Below are 17,150 nucleotides of genomic sequence, written 5' to 3'. Positions count from 1 at the left end.
TAGATTCTCACACCCAGGGCCTCCTTCGGCCTCTTCTCAGGGGAGTCTCAGAGCAGGAGCCTCTCTCCCTTGCCCAGTGAAAGTCATTCTCCCCTCTCCCATCCACCTCACCCGCGGCCACAATCCTGAGACTCTCCCCCGGGAGGCACACTTCTCCTCACTGCCCTGCTGCTCCCACGGAAACCCTGTCCTGCTTCTCACGCTGATATCTGCTCTCTAATCACAGAGGATCCTGTCATTAAAAGATTCCTGGCCTGGGACAAAGATCTGAGGGTGTCGGACAAGGTAAGGTTGTTCTCTATGTAACTGTGTTCCTGTTCTAACGCACGGCCAGGGGGAGGGCGCAGCTTCCAAACCCACAGTTCTCCCTCCACCACCTCCCACCAGATGCTCCTACAGTTTCTTTTTGTTTTTGTTTTTGTTTTTGTTTTGTGAGACACAGTCTTGCTCTGTTGCCCAGGCTGGAGGGCAGTGTCTCGGTCTTGACTCACTGCAGCTGATGCCTCCTGGGTTCAAGCGATTCTTGTGCCTCAGCCTCCAAGCAGCTGGGATTACAAACGTGAACCACCACGCCTGGCTAATTTTTGTGTTTTTAGTAGAGACGGGGTTTTGCCCTGTTGGCCAGATTGGTGCCGAACACCTGACCTCAGGTGATCCACCCGCCTTGGCCTCCCAAAGTGCTGAGATTACAGACATCAGCACTGTGTCTGACCAGCTCCCATGGTCTTGAGTCTTGGCACCCACACATTTTTTTTTCTGAGACAGAGTCCAGCTCTGCTCCCCAGGATGGAGTACAGTGGCATGATCATAGCTCACTCTAACTCCTGGGCTCAAGCAATCCTCTTTCCTTAGACTCCTGAGGAGCTGGGACTAGGCACATGCCACCATGCTCGATGAATTTTTGAAATCTTCGTAGAAACAGGGTCTCGCTGTGTTGCCCAGGTTGTTCTCCAACTGTTGGGCTCATGTGATACTCCTGTCTCCACCTCTCAAAAAGTACTGGGATCACAGGCTTGAGCTGCCACTCCCGGCTATTCTTTGTCTTTTTATGATTTGTCAGCATCTCTCTCAGGACTCTGCTGGTCTCTTGCAGAGTGAATGAGTGGCCCCTGCCTCTCCTATGGGTCCTTTGGGATCTGAGCCCTGGGCCACAGTCTGGCTGCAGTCCTGAAGCTCCTGGGCCCTCTACTCTCAGCTCCTTGGGACAGTTCTCTGCCTGGCACACAAAAGACCCTCCTGACACCAGCCGACCTAGACACACCCCCTCCCAAGATCCCATCAGAGCCCACCATCCTGGGAGCATCACCGAAAACCCTTCCTCCGGCTTCTCGGATTTGCATCCGACCTTCGAATACCCCTCCACCCTGCAATTTCCACATGAGCACAGTCACCCCAATGCTGAGGTCCCTTCTCTGATGGGCAACCCCTCCCCAGACCCCCATTCCACTATCTCCACAATCTTCCTCTCCCAAGATGTGACCTCTCCCTCTCTGTGTTCCTTTCTCTCCATCAGTATCTCCTGGCTATGGTCATAGCGTATTTCAGCCGGGCCGGCCTCCCCTCCTGGCAATACCAACGCATTCATTTCTTCCTGGCTCTGTGAGTGGTTTGCTGCCTCCTATCCATCAATATCCAATGCCCTGGGACAGCGGGGGAAGTGGGATTGCAGCCTTTCATTTATTCTTTCACCTATTTGTCCTCTTTATTCTGTGTACAAAAAAGACAGGATTATAGTATCTTAGACTGTTGTCTCTAAAAAGAAACTCAGGCTGGGCGTGGTGGCTCAGGCCTGTAATCCCAGCACTTTGGGAGGCCGAGGCAAGCGGATCACCTGAGATCAGGAGTTTGAGACCAGCCTGGCCAACATGGCAAAACCCCGTCTCTACTAAAAATAGAAAAATCAGTCGGGCATGTTGGTGTGCACCTGTTATCCAAGCTACTTGGGAGGCTGAGGCAAGAGAACCCCTTGAACCCAGGAGGTGGAGGTTGCAGTAAGCTAAGGTTGAGCCACTGCACTCCAGCCTGGGCAACAGAGTGAGACTTTTTTTCAAAAAAAACAGGCAAACAAAACAAACTCCAATGCCAGTGTACAAATAAAAGAGTAAAACAGGCCAGGTGCGGTGGCTCACGCCTGTAATCTCAACAGTTTGGGAGGCCGAGGTGGGCGGATCACAAGGTCAGGAGAGCGAGACCATCCTGGCTAACATGGTGAAACCCTGTCTCCACTTAAAAAAAAAAAATACAAAAATTAGCCGGGTGTGGTGGCGGGCTCCCGTAGTCCCAGCTACTCGGGAGGCTGAGGGAGGAGAATGGCATGAACCTGGGAGGCGGAGCTTGCAGTGAGCCGAGATCGCACCACTGCACTCCAGCCTGGGCGACGGAATGAGACTCCGTCTCAAAAAAAAAAAAAAAAACAACAAAAAAAAAACAAAAAAAGAACAAAAAACAAAAGGAACCATGAACCGCTCCTAAGGGGAGAAGAAAAGGAGCGGAGGAGCGGACATGACACTTCCCCCAGCAAGCAGACGTTTCCGGTTCTTCTCTCTCTCTCCTTCCCACATCAACCGCAAAAGCCATCAACCTCCTCTGGGTTCCCGTGACAGAGGTCACAGTCCAGGTCCCCCTTGCATCACTCGAATCCACTGTCAAATGCTCCCTGCTGGGGTTTCCTGGAGTCTCTCCCCAAGCCAAGGGGCTTCCTAGTGCAGCCTGAACATCTTTCCAAAGCACGACAACCTCACCGCCCACCTGAACAACTTCCTTAGCTGATGTCTTTCTCTATCGAGGCCAGGGTCCACAGTGCCAATTCCACCCTCTCTACAATCTCTACAACCACACTGGCTCGCCATCTTGGTGTTTCCTGGCTTGGCTTCACTGCTCCTTCCAAATGCCCTCCACTTGACTTTGCATTTGTGTTTTCTGTCTGGGTGTCCCACACACGTGGTTCTGAAGGGAAGCACCCATTCCTTGAAGTCGGTTCACCCTACAGCCTCTGTGATGCCTTCCCTCATCTTCCAACTTCTGCATGCCCGTAGCTCTCCAGTTACATCCTATTATAATGTGACATTGGGATTAGGACATCTCCTCTGATTACTCCCAGTGCCATTAGACTAGATGCCTGTAGAAGGCAGGGTCCTGGCAAAATATCAATGTATTCAATTGCTTTTTTTTTTTTTGAGACAGACTTGCCCTGTCCCCTAAGCTGGAGTGCAGTGGTGAGATCATAGCTCACCGCAGCCTCCATATCCTGGGCTCAAGCGATCCTCCCACCTCAGCCTCTTGATTAGCTCCGACTACAGGGCTGTGCCACCACACCTGGACAGTTTGTATTTATTTATTTATTTATTTATTTATTTATTTATTTATTTATCAAGACAAGAGTGTTGCTGTGTGTCTCAGGCTGGAATGGAGGGGCCCAATCTTGGCTCACTGCAACCTCCGCCTCCTGGGTTCACACAATTCTTATGCTTCAGCCTCTTGAGTAGCTAGGACTAATGGGTGTGCCACCGCACCAGGCTGATTTTTGTATTTTTAGTATAGATGGGGTTTCTCTGTGTTGACCAGGCTGGTCTCAAACTCCTGGTCTCAAGCAATCCACCTGCTTCAGCCTTCCAAAGCGCTGGGATTACAGGCATGAGCCACCGCGTCTGGCGTATTTTTTATATTTTTAATAGAGACGAGGGTCTTGCTATGGTGCCCAGGCCTGTCTCAAACTCCTGGCCTCAAGTGATCCTCCTGCTTCGGCCTCCCAGTGTGCTGGGATTCCAGGCCTAAGCCACCACTCTTGGTCACCAGTTGGGTTTTTGTCTCCATCCTGAAGGAGTGGGAGACGCCCTTGATCAGGTCTCTGTCCAGCAGAGCCCTCCTGAGGAAGGCATGGCTCTCTGCAGGGTGGGTGCCAGTCCTGAGCTAGGGACTTACCTTCCTCTCTGGGAAGCTGACCTCAGCCGGAGGTCTCTCCTGGTGGTGCCTCTGAGCAGCAACCTGATTTCTGTCCTCAGCTATCTGGCCAATGACATGGAGGAGGACGACGAGGCCCCCAAACAAAAGATCTTCTACTTCCTGTACGGGAAGACCCGCTCTCGCATACCCTTGCTCCCTAAGCTTTGGTTCCAGTTATGCCGTTACATGAACCCGAGGGCCAGGAAGAACTGCTCTCAGATAGCCTTGTTCCAGAAGCGTCGGTTCCAGTTCTTCTGTTCCATGCGCTGCAGGGCTTGGGTTTCCCCGGAGGAGTTGGAGGAGGTGGGTGGGGCCTGGGGAGGTGGAGGATGTGGGGAGGAATCGGGTGGGCTGGAGGCTGGACGAGGGGAGAGAGGGGTATCCTGGGGAGTCCCCGTCTTCTCAAAGCGCGTTTGTTTTTCCAGATCCAGGCTTATGACCCAGAGCACTGGGTGTGGGCGCGAGATCGCGCCCACCTTTCCTAGAGCTCCAGGGACCGTGGAGGCCTGAGGTCATCGGCCTGAGAGAAGGTACATCTGCATCCTCCGGGGTAAAGGCAGAATATTGGGGTCTATTTCGGAAATCCAAGGAACCCAATTGCTTGATCTGGCTTCAAGCCTGGGCAACGTGGCGAGATATCCCCTCTCCACAAAAATACAAAAATTAGCCAGGCGATGTGGGAGGCATCTCTACTCCCAACTACTCAGGAGGCTGAGGCAGGAGGATCGCTGGAGCCTGGGAGGTCGGGGCTGCAGGGAGCCCTGATCCTGCCACTGCACTCCAGCCGGGGCGACAGAGTGAGACCCTGCCTCAAAAATAATCATAAATACTGAGTTCGGGGAGGTTCATTATGATTGACGCACTTGAGTTACCGATTTGGGTCGAGGGTTCAGTGAAGCTTTGGTTTACATCTTGTGCAGCTAACCATGTTGAGCACAGAGCATGAGACTTTGTCATGAGGAGGTAGGATTATGGATTAGGCATCTGGACTCGTGGTTTGTGATGTTGTCACATTAGAAACAGATCTAGCACGGTTACAAGTTTAGATCTGAAGTGACACAAAAGGCCCCAGCTGTGATGAAGTCCAAAGCCACATTCTCTGAGGGTGCCCTACTCCCTGGGAAGACCCACCCAAAGTCCTTGCTATGAAGCAGAGCACTGGGGCTGACCTTGGGCGTATTAAGTTTTGGAGTCAGGGTCACCAAAGCGTGAGTTTCACAGTTGAACACGATGGTTCAGAAGCAGGGTATAGAATGAAAGGCAGGAGATAAAATTGCACTTCTCAATTACTCTGAACTCTAGCTAGACTTGACATGGGACGTGAATAACCTTCCTGTCTAGAGAGCTGCCTCCTTGAGGTGTGACATTGTCTCTCTCACTTCCAGAACACCGGACCCAGGGGAGATGTGGATTTTCAGCAGGAACTTTATTCCAGTGCTAATGGCAGACATCAGGAAGGAGGAGAGGAACCATTTGTGCAGATCATCTAGAAGAACCTGGACCATTCTTGACAGAGCTGAATACAGTGATCACGTTGTCCTCCAAGGAGCAGGGGTGGGGTGGGGTACTTCTAGGAGTCCTTGGAGAAAAGTAAGAAACCAGGAGTGTTTCCAGTTCCACCCTTTCCTGCGGCACCACCTCCCTTTTTATATTGCTGAATGCCAACCTCCCTGGGACGGAACCTGGAGGTCCTGTTTCTTACGGACTTGCTTGCCACAGTCCAGGAGCATTTGAAGGCACAGTGCAGGGGCTCAGATTGGCACAGAATTCTTTCTGAAATATGAGTGCCACAGACTGTAACAGATAGCTTCATGCACACTCTGTATTTTATTGGTTTGTTTGGAAAATGTTGGCCATTGAATTATTAATAGGTTTATTTCAAATAGTTTGGAAATTGTTGTACTTTTGAAAACATGCTGTTCCTGTAGAGTTCTTTGATGAGAGTTATAGTTGTTATATATACATAAAGATAATTTTCTTTTCATTTTTAAGTGAGAATTCTTTTTATCCTAAATCTTTTATTAACTTTAATTTTTTTTCTGTATTATTATATGTGCTCCTGAAGCGAGCACTCTTTTTATCTATGATACTTCCATAATAATCTCTTCTATTTATAGCTATTGGTAGTTCCCCACCAGAAAAAAACATAATTCTGGTGATAGAAATTTTTATTTGCTGTTTAGGTTTGTGACTGAATTGTGAGAATTCCGTTGTGATTTTTAACATGTCTCAGATATATATACTAACACGTCTAATATATACTATCTATTTTATTGGTTTATTTTGAAAAGCATGGGTATAGAATTATTTAAATATTATTTTATTTATTGAAATATTTATTAACTATATTTATTTATTTAAATATTATTATTACTTTCAATATTATTTTAAATATTTTGGAAATACTGGTATTTTTGAATAGATGCTGTTTCTATAAAGCTGTGTGATGGGTGTTATAACTGTTGTATACACATACATATAATTTTGTTTTCCTTTTTAAGAGAGGATTCTTTTCATCCTAAATCTTTTACCTTTCAATCTTGGTATCTATTATTACACGTGCTGCTGAAGGGAGCATGGTTTTTATCTATGATACTTAGTTAACATATATATTACATTAATAGCTATGTGGTAGTTCCCCTAAATTCTTGTAAAAATAAATTTTTATTTGATATTTAGTGTATGTTTGAAATGTGAGAATTCAGATGGAATTTTTTATCTTGTTTTGGCATGTTTGTATGTTACTTTAAAGAGGATGTGTGTTCTAAAGGAGGACACGAGCTGTGTGTTTTCAAGAGAACAGTGCAGTGCATCTCTTGGGGAAACATAATAAAGATGAACTTTTCTCACCTTCACAGTGAGTGTGATCATATTGTGGTCTGGATTGATTATTTGCTGTCAAGTGACATTTTTCCTTAATGGGGTTGTGGTTATTTGAACATATTTATTAGCTTTGGAAGATAATCCTGTGCTGCTTTTTATGTAGAAAAAAACATAAGGCTGGGTGCAGTGCTCACACCTACAATCCCAGCAGTTTTGGAGGTCATGGCGGGAGGATCACTTGAAGCCTATTTTTAATTTTTATTTTTTTAAGGAAAACAACAGAAGAGAAGGCTGATCCCAAGCTACAGGGTTTTTTTGCTTGTTTGTTTGTTTGTTTTGGAGACAGTCTCACTCTGTCTCCCAGGCTGGAGTGCAGTGGCACAACCTCGGCTCCCTGCAACTTTCACCTCCGCGTTCAAGCAAATTCTCCTGCCTCAGCCTCCCAAGTAGCTGGGACTACAGGCACCCGCCTGTACGTCTGACTAACTTTTGTAAAAATAGTAGAGACAAGGTTTCACCATGTTGGCCAGGCTGGTCTCAAACTCCTGACCTCAAGTGATCCACCCGCCTCAGTCTCCCAAACTGCTGGGATTATAGGCATGAGCTACTGTGCCCAGACCCCAAGCTAGAGTTTTAAAGCAGGAAATGAGAGAAAGATATTGAGAGAGGAAAACCAGGTGGTAAGAAAACTCTAAAGGTGGCTGGGCGTGGTGGCTCACGCCTGTGATCCCAGCAGGAGTTCGAGACCAGGCAGGAGAATCACTAGCAGAGAATATGTCTCCCGAACCCCTCTCAAAAAAAAAAAAAAAAAAAAAAAAAAAGTCCAGGCGCGGTGGCTCAGGACTGTAATCCCAGCACTTTGGGAGGCTGAGGTGGGCGGATCATGAGGTCAGGAGATCAAGACCACCCTGGCTAATACGGTGAAACCCCATCTCTGCTAAAAATACAAAAAATTAGCTGGGCGCGGTGGCAGGCGCCTGTAGTCCCAGCTACTCCGGAGGCTGAGGCAGGAGAATGGTGTGAACCCAGGAGGCGGAGCCTGCAGTGAGCCGAGATGGTGCCACTGCACTCCAGCCTGGGTGAAAGGGCGAGACTCCATCACAAAAAAAAAAAAAAAAAAAAAAAGAAAGAAAAAAAGAAAGTTCCTGCAACAGTTCAAGCTGTGAAAGACAGGCACTCTGCCATGCAATTCTTTGTGATTTTTCTTTTTTATTTTTGGTGTCGGGGTCTTGTGCTGTCACCCAGACTGGGGTACAGTGGTGCGGTCATAGCTCACTGCGGGCTCAGACTCAAGCTCAAGCGATCTTCTTATCTTGCCTTTCTAATTGCTGGGATTATAAGCATGAGCCACTGCACCTGGCCTGTGTGACGTAATTCTGATGTCAACTCCCTGATGTTACATCAAATGCCACAGGTTAAGGCCACCAGCCCCCGCTAGGCTGCCCTCGCTTCAGATGCAGCTGCAAGCTTGGGTATCCACAGACCGCATGTACTTCTCACCAACTGGCTGCAAATTTGGAGGTTCCCACCACGTCCTCAGGTTTGATAATTCACTATAACAACCCACAGAACTCTGAAAAGCATGATACTTTCTCTTTCTTTATTTGAGACAGAGTCTTGCTCTGTCACCCAGGCTGGAGTGCAGTGGCCACCATGCTTGGCTAATTTTAGTATTTGTATTAGAGACAGGGTTTCGCCATGTTGGCCAGGCTGGTCTTGAACTCCTGACCTCAGGTGATCCGCCCACCTTGGCCTCCCAAAGCGCTGGGATTACAGGCATAGCCACTGTGCCTGGCTGACTTCTAGAGTTTCAATAACAGAGATGTGGTTCAAGAAGAAAAGGGAGACATGTTTTGTAGACAGCAGGAGCTTCATGAAAAGAAGCCAATGAAGGGCAGGATGTGTAGCTGTCTACCTACAGGAAACCAGCCGGGAGCCTCCCCACAGGGACTTCAGCACAGACGGCTGGGAAAATCTGCATTAACCTGAGCTCTGGACCTAAGAGAGGACAAGGCCTTGACTGTTTCTACAGACTCACAAGACGCAATCTCTGCAGTCCATGCCCGTGGTGTGATCTGGGAAACAGGGGGCCTTCTAAATGCCAACAGCAAGGAAATCAAATGTGCAACAGACAGAAATACCGGCACTGACACGGGCCATGGAAAGGCCTAAACAGATGACTGCAGTCCACTGCCAAGGTCATCAAAGGGGTGACTCTGAATTAATACATTTCAGACGCCATGGCCCAAATAGCTGCACGAGGTGGGGAAGTCCTCCACGTGCCTCTGCTTCCTTCAGTACCTCTTCATGAAATAAGCTGAGGTACTTCCCTGGGGAATTTCCTTTCTCTTTCTTTCTTTTGAGACGGAGTCTTGCTCTGTCACCCAGGCTAGAGTGCAGTGGCGCGATCTCGGCTCACTGCAACCTCTCCCTCCCGGGTTTTGGCAATTCTTCTGTCTCAGACTTCTGAGTAGCTGAGATTACAGGTGTGTGCCACCATGCCCAGCTAATATTTGTATTTTTACTCGAGACAGGGTTTCACCATCTAGGCCAGGCTGGTCTTGAACTCCTGACCTCATGATCCACCCATCCTGGCCTCCCAAAGTCTTGGGATTACAGGCACGAGCCACCACACCCAGACTTCTTTTTTTATTTTTTGAGATGAAGTTTCACTCTTGTTGCCCAGGCTGGAGTGCAATGGCGAGATCTCAGCTCACTGCCACCTCCTCCTCCCAGGTTCAAGTGATTATCCTGCCTCAGCCTCCCGAGTAGCTGGGATTACAGGCACCCAACACCAAACCCAGCTAACTTTTTGTATTTTCAGTAGAGATGGAATGTCACCATGTTGGCCAGGATGGTCTTGAACCCCTGACCTCTAATGATCTACCCGAATTGGTCTCCCAAAATGCTGGGATTACAGGCGTGAGCCACTGTGCCCAGCCCCTCCCATACCTCTTTTGGCCAAGGCAGTACAATTCAGAGGATCTTGCCAGGGAAGACTGGTAAATGGACATCAACATGATGCCTATGGCTCCTGGTGGATTTAGATACCTCCTGGTGCTTACTGATACCTTTACCAGTTACATGGGGGCTTTTCCATGCCAGACTGAAAATGCTGGAGATCACTGATCAACCTTCAACTATTTACTAGCAGAACACTGAGGGGACTCTGCAGTCACCAATATCTCCTATTGCACTTGGATAAACACCTCCCGGGAAATAGAGATGAACAGAAAGGAAATAGTTAAACAAGCAGAATGGCTACATTCCTTCAACCAGAAGGGTCCATTAGTCTGTTTTCACACTGCTCTAAAGAACTACTGGAAACTGGGGAATTTATGAAGAAAAGAGGTTTAATTGACTCACAGTTCTGCAGGCTGTACAGGAAGCATGGCTGGGGAGGCCTCAAGAAACTGACAATCACGGCAGAAGGCGAAGGGGAAGCAGGCACGTTTCTGGCCATGGTGGAGCAGGAGAGACAGAGAGAGTGAAGTGGGAGGGCTGCACGCTTCTAAACAACCAGATCCCATGAGCGCTCACTCACTATCACGAGAACAGCAAGGGGGACGTCAGCCGCCATGAGCCAATCACCTCCCACCAGGTCCCTCCCTCAACACTGGGAATTGCAATTTGACATGAGATTTGGTTGGGGATACAGAGCTGAACCATATCAAGGGTAGTTCAACCACTGAGATTGATTGATTGACTGAGATGGAGTCCCGCTCTGTTACCTAGGCTGGAGTGCAGTGGCACAATCTCGGCTCACTGCAACCTCCGCCTCCCAGGTTCAAGCAATTCTCCTGCCTCAGCCTCCCTAGTAGCTGGGACTACAGCACACGCCACCACACCTGGCTAATTTTTGTATTTTCAGTAGAGACGGGGTTTCACCATGTTTGCCCGGCTGGTCTTGAACTCCTGACCTCGTGATCACCCTGCCTCGGCTCTTCTTTTGCTGGAATTACAGGCGTGAGCCACCGCACCCGGACAACCACTGAGATTTAGAAGGCAGTCGAGTCCACTATACCACACCTCACCTGGTTTCTTCCTCTGTTGGGGCCCCTCGTGGCCACTGTTCTGTTACTTTTTGGTCCTATTTATTTAAATGGATGGTGAGCTGTTTGTCCTCCAGGATCCAACACTTCCACCTTCAGCTGGTATTACAACAATACCAGCCTTTCAAGCTACTCCGGGTGACCCCAGAACTCATCTGAACTCAGAAGCCCAAGAGTTTCATTCCTCTCACTTTAGGGGACTAAGTGCCCCTGGTCAGCATGAAGTCGATACAGAAGCATGACCTCCATCCCTAATCCCTCAAGAATGAGGAGTGGAGGGTGTTGGCAGGAGGGTGGGACGTGGTTTGTAAATCTGTAACTGCATCAGACCAAATCTAGTTCAACTTTTTTTTTTTTTTGATGGAGTTTCACTCTTGTCACCCAGGCTGGAGTGCAATGGCACGATCTCAGCTCACTGCAACCTCCACGTCCTAGGTTCAAGCATTCTGCTGCCTCAGCCTCTGGGGTAGCTGGGATTACAAGGGTGCACCACCACGCCTGGCTAATATTTATATTTTTAGTAGAGACGGGGTTTCACCATTTTGGCCAGGCTGGTCTTGAACTCCTCGACCTCAGGTGATCCACCTGCCTTGGCCTCCCAAAGTGCTGGGATTACAGGCGTGAGTCACTGCACCCGAATCAGTTCAACTTTTATGTAATGAAGTTGTCAGTTGTTTTTCAATTGCCATCGACCCGCAGGTTGAAGGTCATGTACCCTGTGCATGCTCAGGTTAACCAAGCGTGCCACCGTGGAGTGGAACCTAAGAGCTCAGCCTGAAGAGCTCGGACCGATTTAAGAACCAGACACCCCAAGGCAGGAGCCAGGATCCAATCACATTGAGTTTTGGTGTCACCCCATGGCAGGATCCAGTCAGATCACACCTCCCAGCATTACTTTATTGCAAGATCCAATCAAATCACACCTCATTACCCTACGCTTATAAAACCTGACATAGCCCCCAGCTGTGTAAGGGAGATTTGAGTACTTCCTCCTGTGTTCTTGCTGGCTGACTTACAAAAAAGCTTTAAAAAAAAAGCCGGGCGTGGTGGCTCACGCCTGAAATCCCAGCACTTTGGGAGGCTGAGGTGGGCAGATCACTTGAGATCAGGGGTGCAAGACCAGCCTGGCCAACATGGTGAAACCCCATCTCTACGAAAAATACAAAAATTAGCTGGGTGTGGTGACACACACCTATAATCCCAGCTACTTGGGAGGCTGAGGTAGGAGAATCACTTGAACCCAGGAGGCGGAGGTTGCAGTGAGCCAAGATCACACCACTGCACTCCAGCCTGGGCGACAGAGTGAGAAGACTCCGTCTAAACAAAAAAAGTTAAAATTAGCACCGAATGCTTTACAAGTAAAAAAAGTTTTTAGCTGCATATGTTTAAGTAACTTTTTAGATTATAAGAAATATGCATGCAAAATGGAAAGGCACAAAGAAGAGAGCAAAAAGTGCATGAGATCTCACATCCAAGGATAACCGCTGAGAACATGGAAGTGCTGACTCTTCCAGTCTTTATACTATACACATTTAGGCCTGTTGTTTTGTTTCCATAAAACTGTAATCATATAATATAGACAGTTTTATAATCTGCTTTTTAAACACAACAATTATATAACATTTAGCTGTTTCATTTGCATTCAAATTCATAAGGGTTCCAGTAACTCATTTATCAGAAAACCAAGAGAAATATTCTCATAAAAATATAAGTACATAAGGTCAGGCATGGTGGCTCACGCCTGTAATCCCAGCACTTTGAGAGGCCGAGGTGGGCGGATCACCTGAGGGCAGGAATTCGAGACCAGCCTGGCCAGCCTGGACAACATGGTGGAACCCCGTCTCCACTGAAAATACAAAAATTAGCTGGGCGTGGTGGCGCGTGCCTGTAATGGTAGCTACTCAGAAGGCTGAAGCAGGAGAATCGCTTGAACTTGGCAGGTGGAGGTTGCAGTGAACTGAGATCGCGCCACTGCACTGCAACCAGGGTGCCAAAGTGAGACTCCATCTCAAAAAAAGATAAAAATAAAAAATAAAGAAAATGTATATCTATGTATATATATTTTTCCAGACAGGGTCTTACTCTGTCTCACAGTCTGAAGTGTAGTGACGCAATCATAGCTCACTGCAGTCTCAGGTTCCTGGGCTCAAGTGATCCTCCCACTTCAGCCTCCCAAGTAGCTGGAACTACAGGTGCATGCCACCATGCCCAGTCAATTTTTTTTTTAATTTTTCATAGAGACAGAGTCTCACTATGTTTCCCAGTCCTAATAAACACTATGTGATAAAAAGAAAAAAGTAAATCACCCTGAAGGTAAGTCTTTAATGAGAAATGCAAATAAAGCATTTCTCAATAAATTAGGGGAAGAGAATCAACTGAAGAATAAACATCTTTAGTAAAATCTTTTGCTCATGTGCATTAACCAATACTCTTGAAAACCGAGATTAATTTACTGTACCTTCTTAATATTCCTTTGAAATTCCTTATGGCGCACAGGTAGCGTAGAAAATAACTGCTTCACGCTGACTGTGGTCCCTCTGGGGTGGGGGTAGGGGGTTTTCTGGATGATTTTCCCATCGTGATCAAACACCAGTCGAGTCTCAACCTTCGCCGATACGTGGCAGGTAGAAATGGTGACATCGCTGTGAGAGAATACCAGGCATGGTGTGTTCAGTGAGAGATCCGTGATGTTGGGCACTGACTACTCTTCACTTGCTTTTCTCTCAAAACTTTCTTAAAAAGCTGATGATCCCTCTGAGATAACTGAGATCTAAACAGTTGAGGAGTCATCATAAAATCTAAGGTCTGGCATCTAAAAGACAGTGAGACAGAGAGCACTAAACATGCTTTGTTTTGATAAAAACTTTGACTTCGTTTTTCAGGTTGAATTGCAAAACCATAAATGATCTCAAGATTTATTGATTCTCAGAGATTTGTTTTGTTATTACTCTTCAAACAAAAATTTTTAAAAGAATTTTTTTAAAGAATTTTTTAAAAATTTAAAAAATTTTTTTAAAGAATCCAAAAGATATTATAATTAAAATATATATGTAGGGCAGGGTGCGGTGGCTCATGCCTGTAATTCCAGCACTTTGGGAGGCCAAGGAGGGCAGATCACTTGAGGCCTGGAGTTCCAGACCAGCCTGGGCAACATGGCAAAACCCCACCTCTATTAAAAATACAAAAATTAGCCAAGAGTGGTGGTGCACGCTATAGTCCAAGCTCTTCAGGAGGCTGAGGCACAAGAATCACTTGAACCTGGGAGGCAGAGATTGCAGTGAGCTGAGACTGTGCCACTGCACTCCAACCTGGGTGACAGTGTGTGACTCTAAAAAAAAATATATATATATATGTATGTATATATATATATGTGTGTGTGCGTGTGTGTGTGTGCATGTAGTTGTTTATAAAAATTTAGTATCTGTGCTATAATTAAGTAGTGCTTTGGTGAAATGTTTCCCTAAAAATTGATAATGAAAACCAATGGTAACTATCATTTATTACCTATATGTTATGTTCAAATTGAGAAGTTACTGTTCTAATAAGGGTAACCAATTTTTTTAACAATACTATTTGCTTCATTTCATTCATTTATTGCTCACATTTCAGAAGTACTAGGACTTAGATTGGCAGTGAGACAAAACAGAATTCAGAAGCTAGAAGCTGAGATATTGAGACCGAAAATTGTAAATAATAATGATTCCAATTAATTTTCAGAGAGGTTTTTCTAAGGGGTCAAGTGAATGGATAAAAATATTTTATCACCTCAGTGCACAAAGTGAGCTCAGAGCTTCCCCCCGAAAGCCAAAAGTTTCAACCTGAGGTACGTCGGCAAACTCTTGAATCTTAGATGTGTGATGTTTCAGAGCTGAAAGAGAGTATAAAGTAAGGACTAAGATATTTCAAGTGCTATAACAATAAATATACATGATATCTAGTAACTGGCTTTAAAAAAACTGTTTTTGTGTTTCCCAAGACAGTGTTACTCAAAATTCTAAGACATGTGGCCCAATTATTTTATAATAGGATTAGAAAAAGTTAACTTACTTAAGCCTTCGAACTTTTCTTCTTCTACCCCACATCCATTGCCTGAAACTTCAATGAGATCCACTCCATAGTCCTTAAGCTTTAGATCTAGAAAGTTTAAAATATTTATATATTTATTAAAAATGGACCCATGCTATCAGTTTTTATATTGATATTATCTATAACATGTGCAAATTTAAGTGTCATAACTAGACCCTTTAGTTAAACATACTAGTGTCATTTTGTATATTTCACTTTTATAAAGTTCTTTCTGGCTATTTACTAGCCCAGATTAAATAGTTTAGCATTTTCTTTCTTTCCTCTTTTTTTTTTTTCCCTTATGCTAGTCAAGTGAAGCAGTTGGAGTGGAGAAGGAACAAAAAAATCTGTAACTGGTTGTGATCAATTAGTTGTAAAGACCGTTGCACTTTGACCAGCCTTTTCCTTTGAAAGAAATAATTTTAACATACCCAGTAAGGAGAACGGGGGCCGGGCGCGGTGGTTCATGCCTGTAATCCCAGCACTTTGGAAGGCTGAGGCAGGCGGATCACGAGGTCAGGAGATTGAGACCATCCTGGCTAACACGGTGAAACCCTGTCTCTACTAAAAATACAAAAAATTAGCCGGACGTGGTGGCGGGCACCTGTAGTCCCAGCTACTCGGGAGGCTGAGGCAGGAGAATGGCGTGAACCCAGGAGACGGAGCTTGCAGTGAGCCGAGAACACACCACTGCACTCCGGCCTGGGCAACAGAGCAAGACTCCGTCTCAAAAAAAAAAAAAAAAAAAAAAAAAAAAAAAAAGACCAGGCAAAACAATAGTATTCAAGAATACATATTTAGGTGAGATAAATGATGAAATTATTTTATTTTATTATTTCTTTCTTGAAGACTCCACTGCCACCCAGGCTGGAGTGCAGTGGTGTGATCATGGCTCACTGTGGCCTCCACCTTCCAGGTTCAAGTGCTCCCCTGCCTCAGCCTCCTGAGTAGCTGGGACTACGGGGCACAGACCACCACACCCAGCTAATCGTTTTTATTGTTTGTGGACATGGGGTCTTGCCACGTTGCCCAGGCTAATAGATAGTGAACTTATTTTAAAGGAGCAAGAAAAAAATGTCCATCCGCACATGAATGGATAAAGAAAATGTGATATATACATACAATGGAGTATTTAATTCAGCCTTAAAAATAAGGAGATCCTGTCACTTGTAACACTATGATTGAACTTGGGGATGTTATGCTAAGTGAAAGGTCAAGATGGGCGGATTACATGAGGCCTGGATATATGGGATCTTGCTAGGCTGCCCAGGCTGGTCTTGAAGTCCTGGTCTCAAGCAATCCTCCCACCTTGGCCTCCCAAAGTTCTAGGATTACAGGCGTGAGCCACCATGCCTGGCTGACCCTCACCTATTTTTTTGTTGTTGTTTGAGACAGGGTCTATCTCCATCTCCTCGGCTGGAGAGCAGTGGCTTGATCATGGCTCACTCCAGCCTCAACCTCCTGGGCTCAAGCAATGCTACCACTTCAGCCTCCCGAGTGGCTGCGACTACAGGTGTGCACCACCACACCCTGCTAATTTGTGTATTTTTTGTAGAGATGAGGTCTTGCTATGTTGCCCAGGCTAGTTTCAAACTCCTGGCCTCAGTCAATCCTCCCACCTTGGCCTCCCAAAGTGCTGGGATTATAGGTGTGAGCCACCACCTCTGGCCAGCTCCCACCTGTTGATCAAAGGAGCATCAAAGAATTTGCAGCCTCCAGAAGGAGGTCATTTCCTGCCTCTGAGTCTCAGTTTCCACATCTATGAAATAAAGTTAATGATCCTTCACTCCAGGGTTGTCGTGAAGGCTAAATTAAGTTGTATTTGGAAAAATATGTGGGGCACAGTAGGTGTGTTTCTCACACCCAGAGTCAGAGTGTTTAGCAGAGGGTTAGTAGTTGCCTCCAGGGCATGAAGGGCTCTTCCTGACCCTAAGTGTGAGGAACGCTTTGGGTTAAAAGATTGTACTTTTCTGCGTTCAGCTGAAAGGTGGAGGGCTCAGTGAGGTGGCTCACACCTGTAATTCCAATGCTTTGGGAGGCCGAGGTGGGAGGATCACTTGAGCCCAGGAGTTTGAGAGCAGCTTAAACAACACAGTAAGACCTTGTTTCTACACACACACACACACACACACACACACACACACACACACACACACTAGCCAGGCGTGGTGGCATGTGCCTGTAATTCCAGCTACTTGGGAGGCTGAGGTGGGTGGATTGCTTGAGGCAAGGAGTTTGAGACAAGCCTGGTCAACATAGTGACACCCC

At 46.5% G+C, this 17,150-nt stretch overlaps 2 protein-coding genes across 2 annotated transcripts in view; one reads left to right on the top strand and one right to left on the bottom strand.

Moving 5' to 3' along the window:
• LOC117981049 (speedy protein E12) overlaps positions 1 to 17,150 on the top strand; it is a 105,782-nt gene that overhangs the window by 76,533 nt on the left and 12,099 nt on the right. The window lies entirely within an intron of this gene.
• On the bottom strand, positions 2,054 to 15,044 carry LOC129398259 (postmeiotic segregation increased 2-like protein 5). The gene is made up of 4 exons (XM_055115136.2): positions 14,865 to 15,044; positions 13,276 to 13,459; positions 10,132 to 10,220; positions 2,054 to 5,521 (listed from the first exon to the last, which is right to left on the bottom strand). Exons 1-4 carry the CDS (start codon positions 14,897 to 14,899, stop codon positions 5,425 to 5,427), a joined length of 405 nt encoding a protein of 134 aa, XP_054971111.1. The 5' UTR covers positions 14,900 to 15,044; the 3' UTR covers positions 2,054 to 5,424.

Source organism: Pan paniscus, chromosome 6 (genome assembly GCF_029289425.2).
Source record: "Pan paniscus chromosome 6, NHGRI_mPanPan1-v2.0_pri, whole genome shotgun sequence".
NCBI classification, from domain to species: Eukaryota; Metazoa; Chordata; class Mammalia; order Primates; family Hominidae; genus Pan; species Pan paniscus.
The sequence above is the reverse complement of the archived record's forward strand: the minus strand, read 5'-3'. Positions and strand labels throughout refer to the sequence as shown.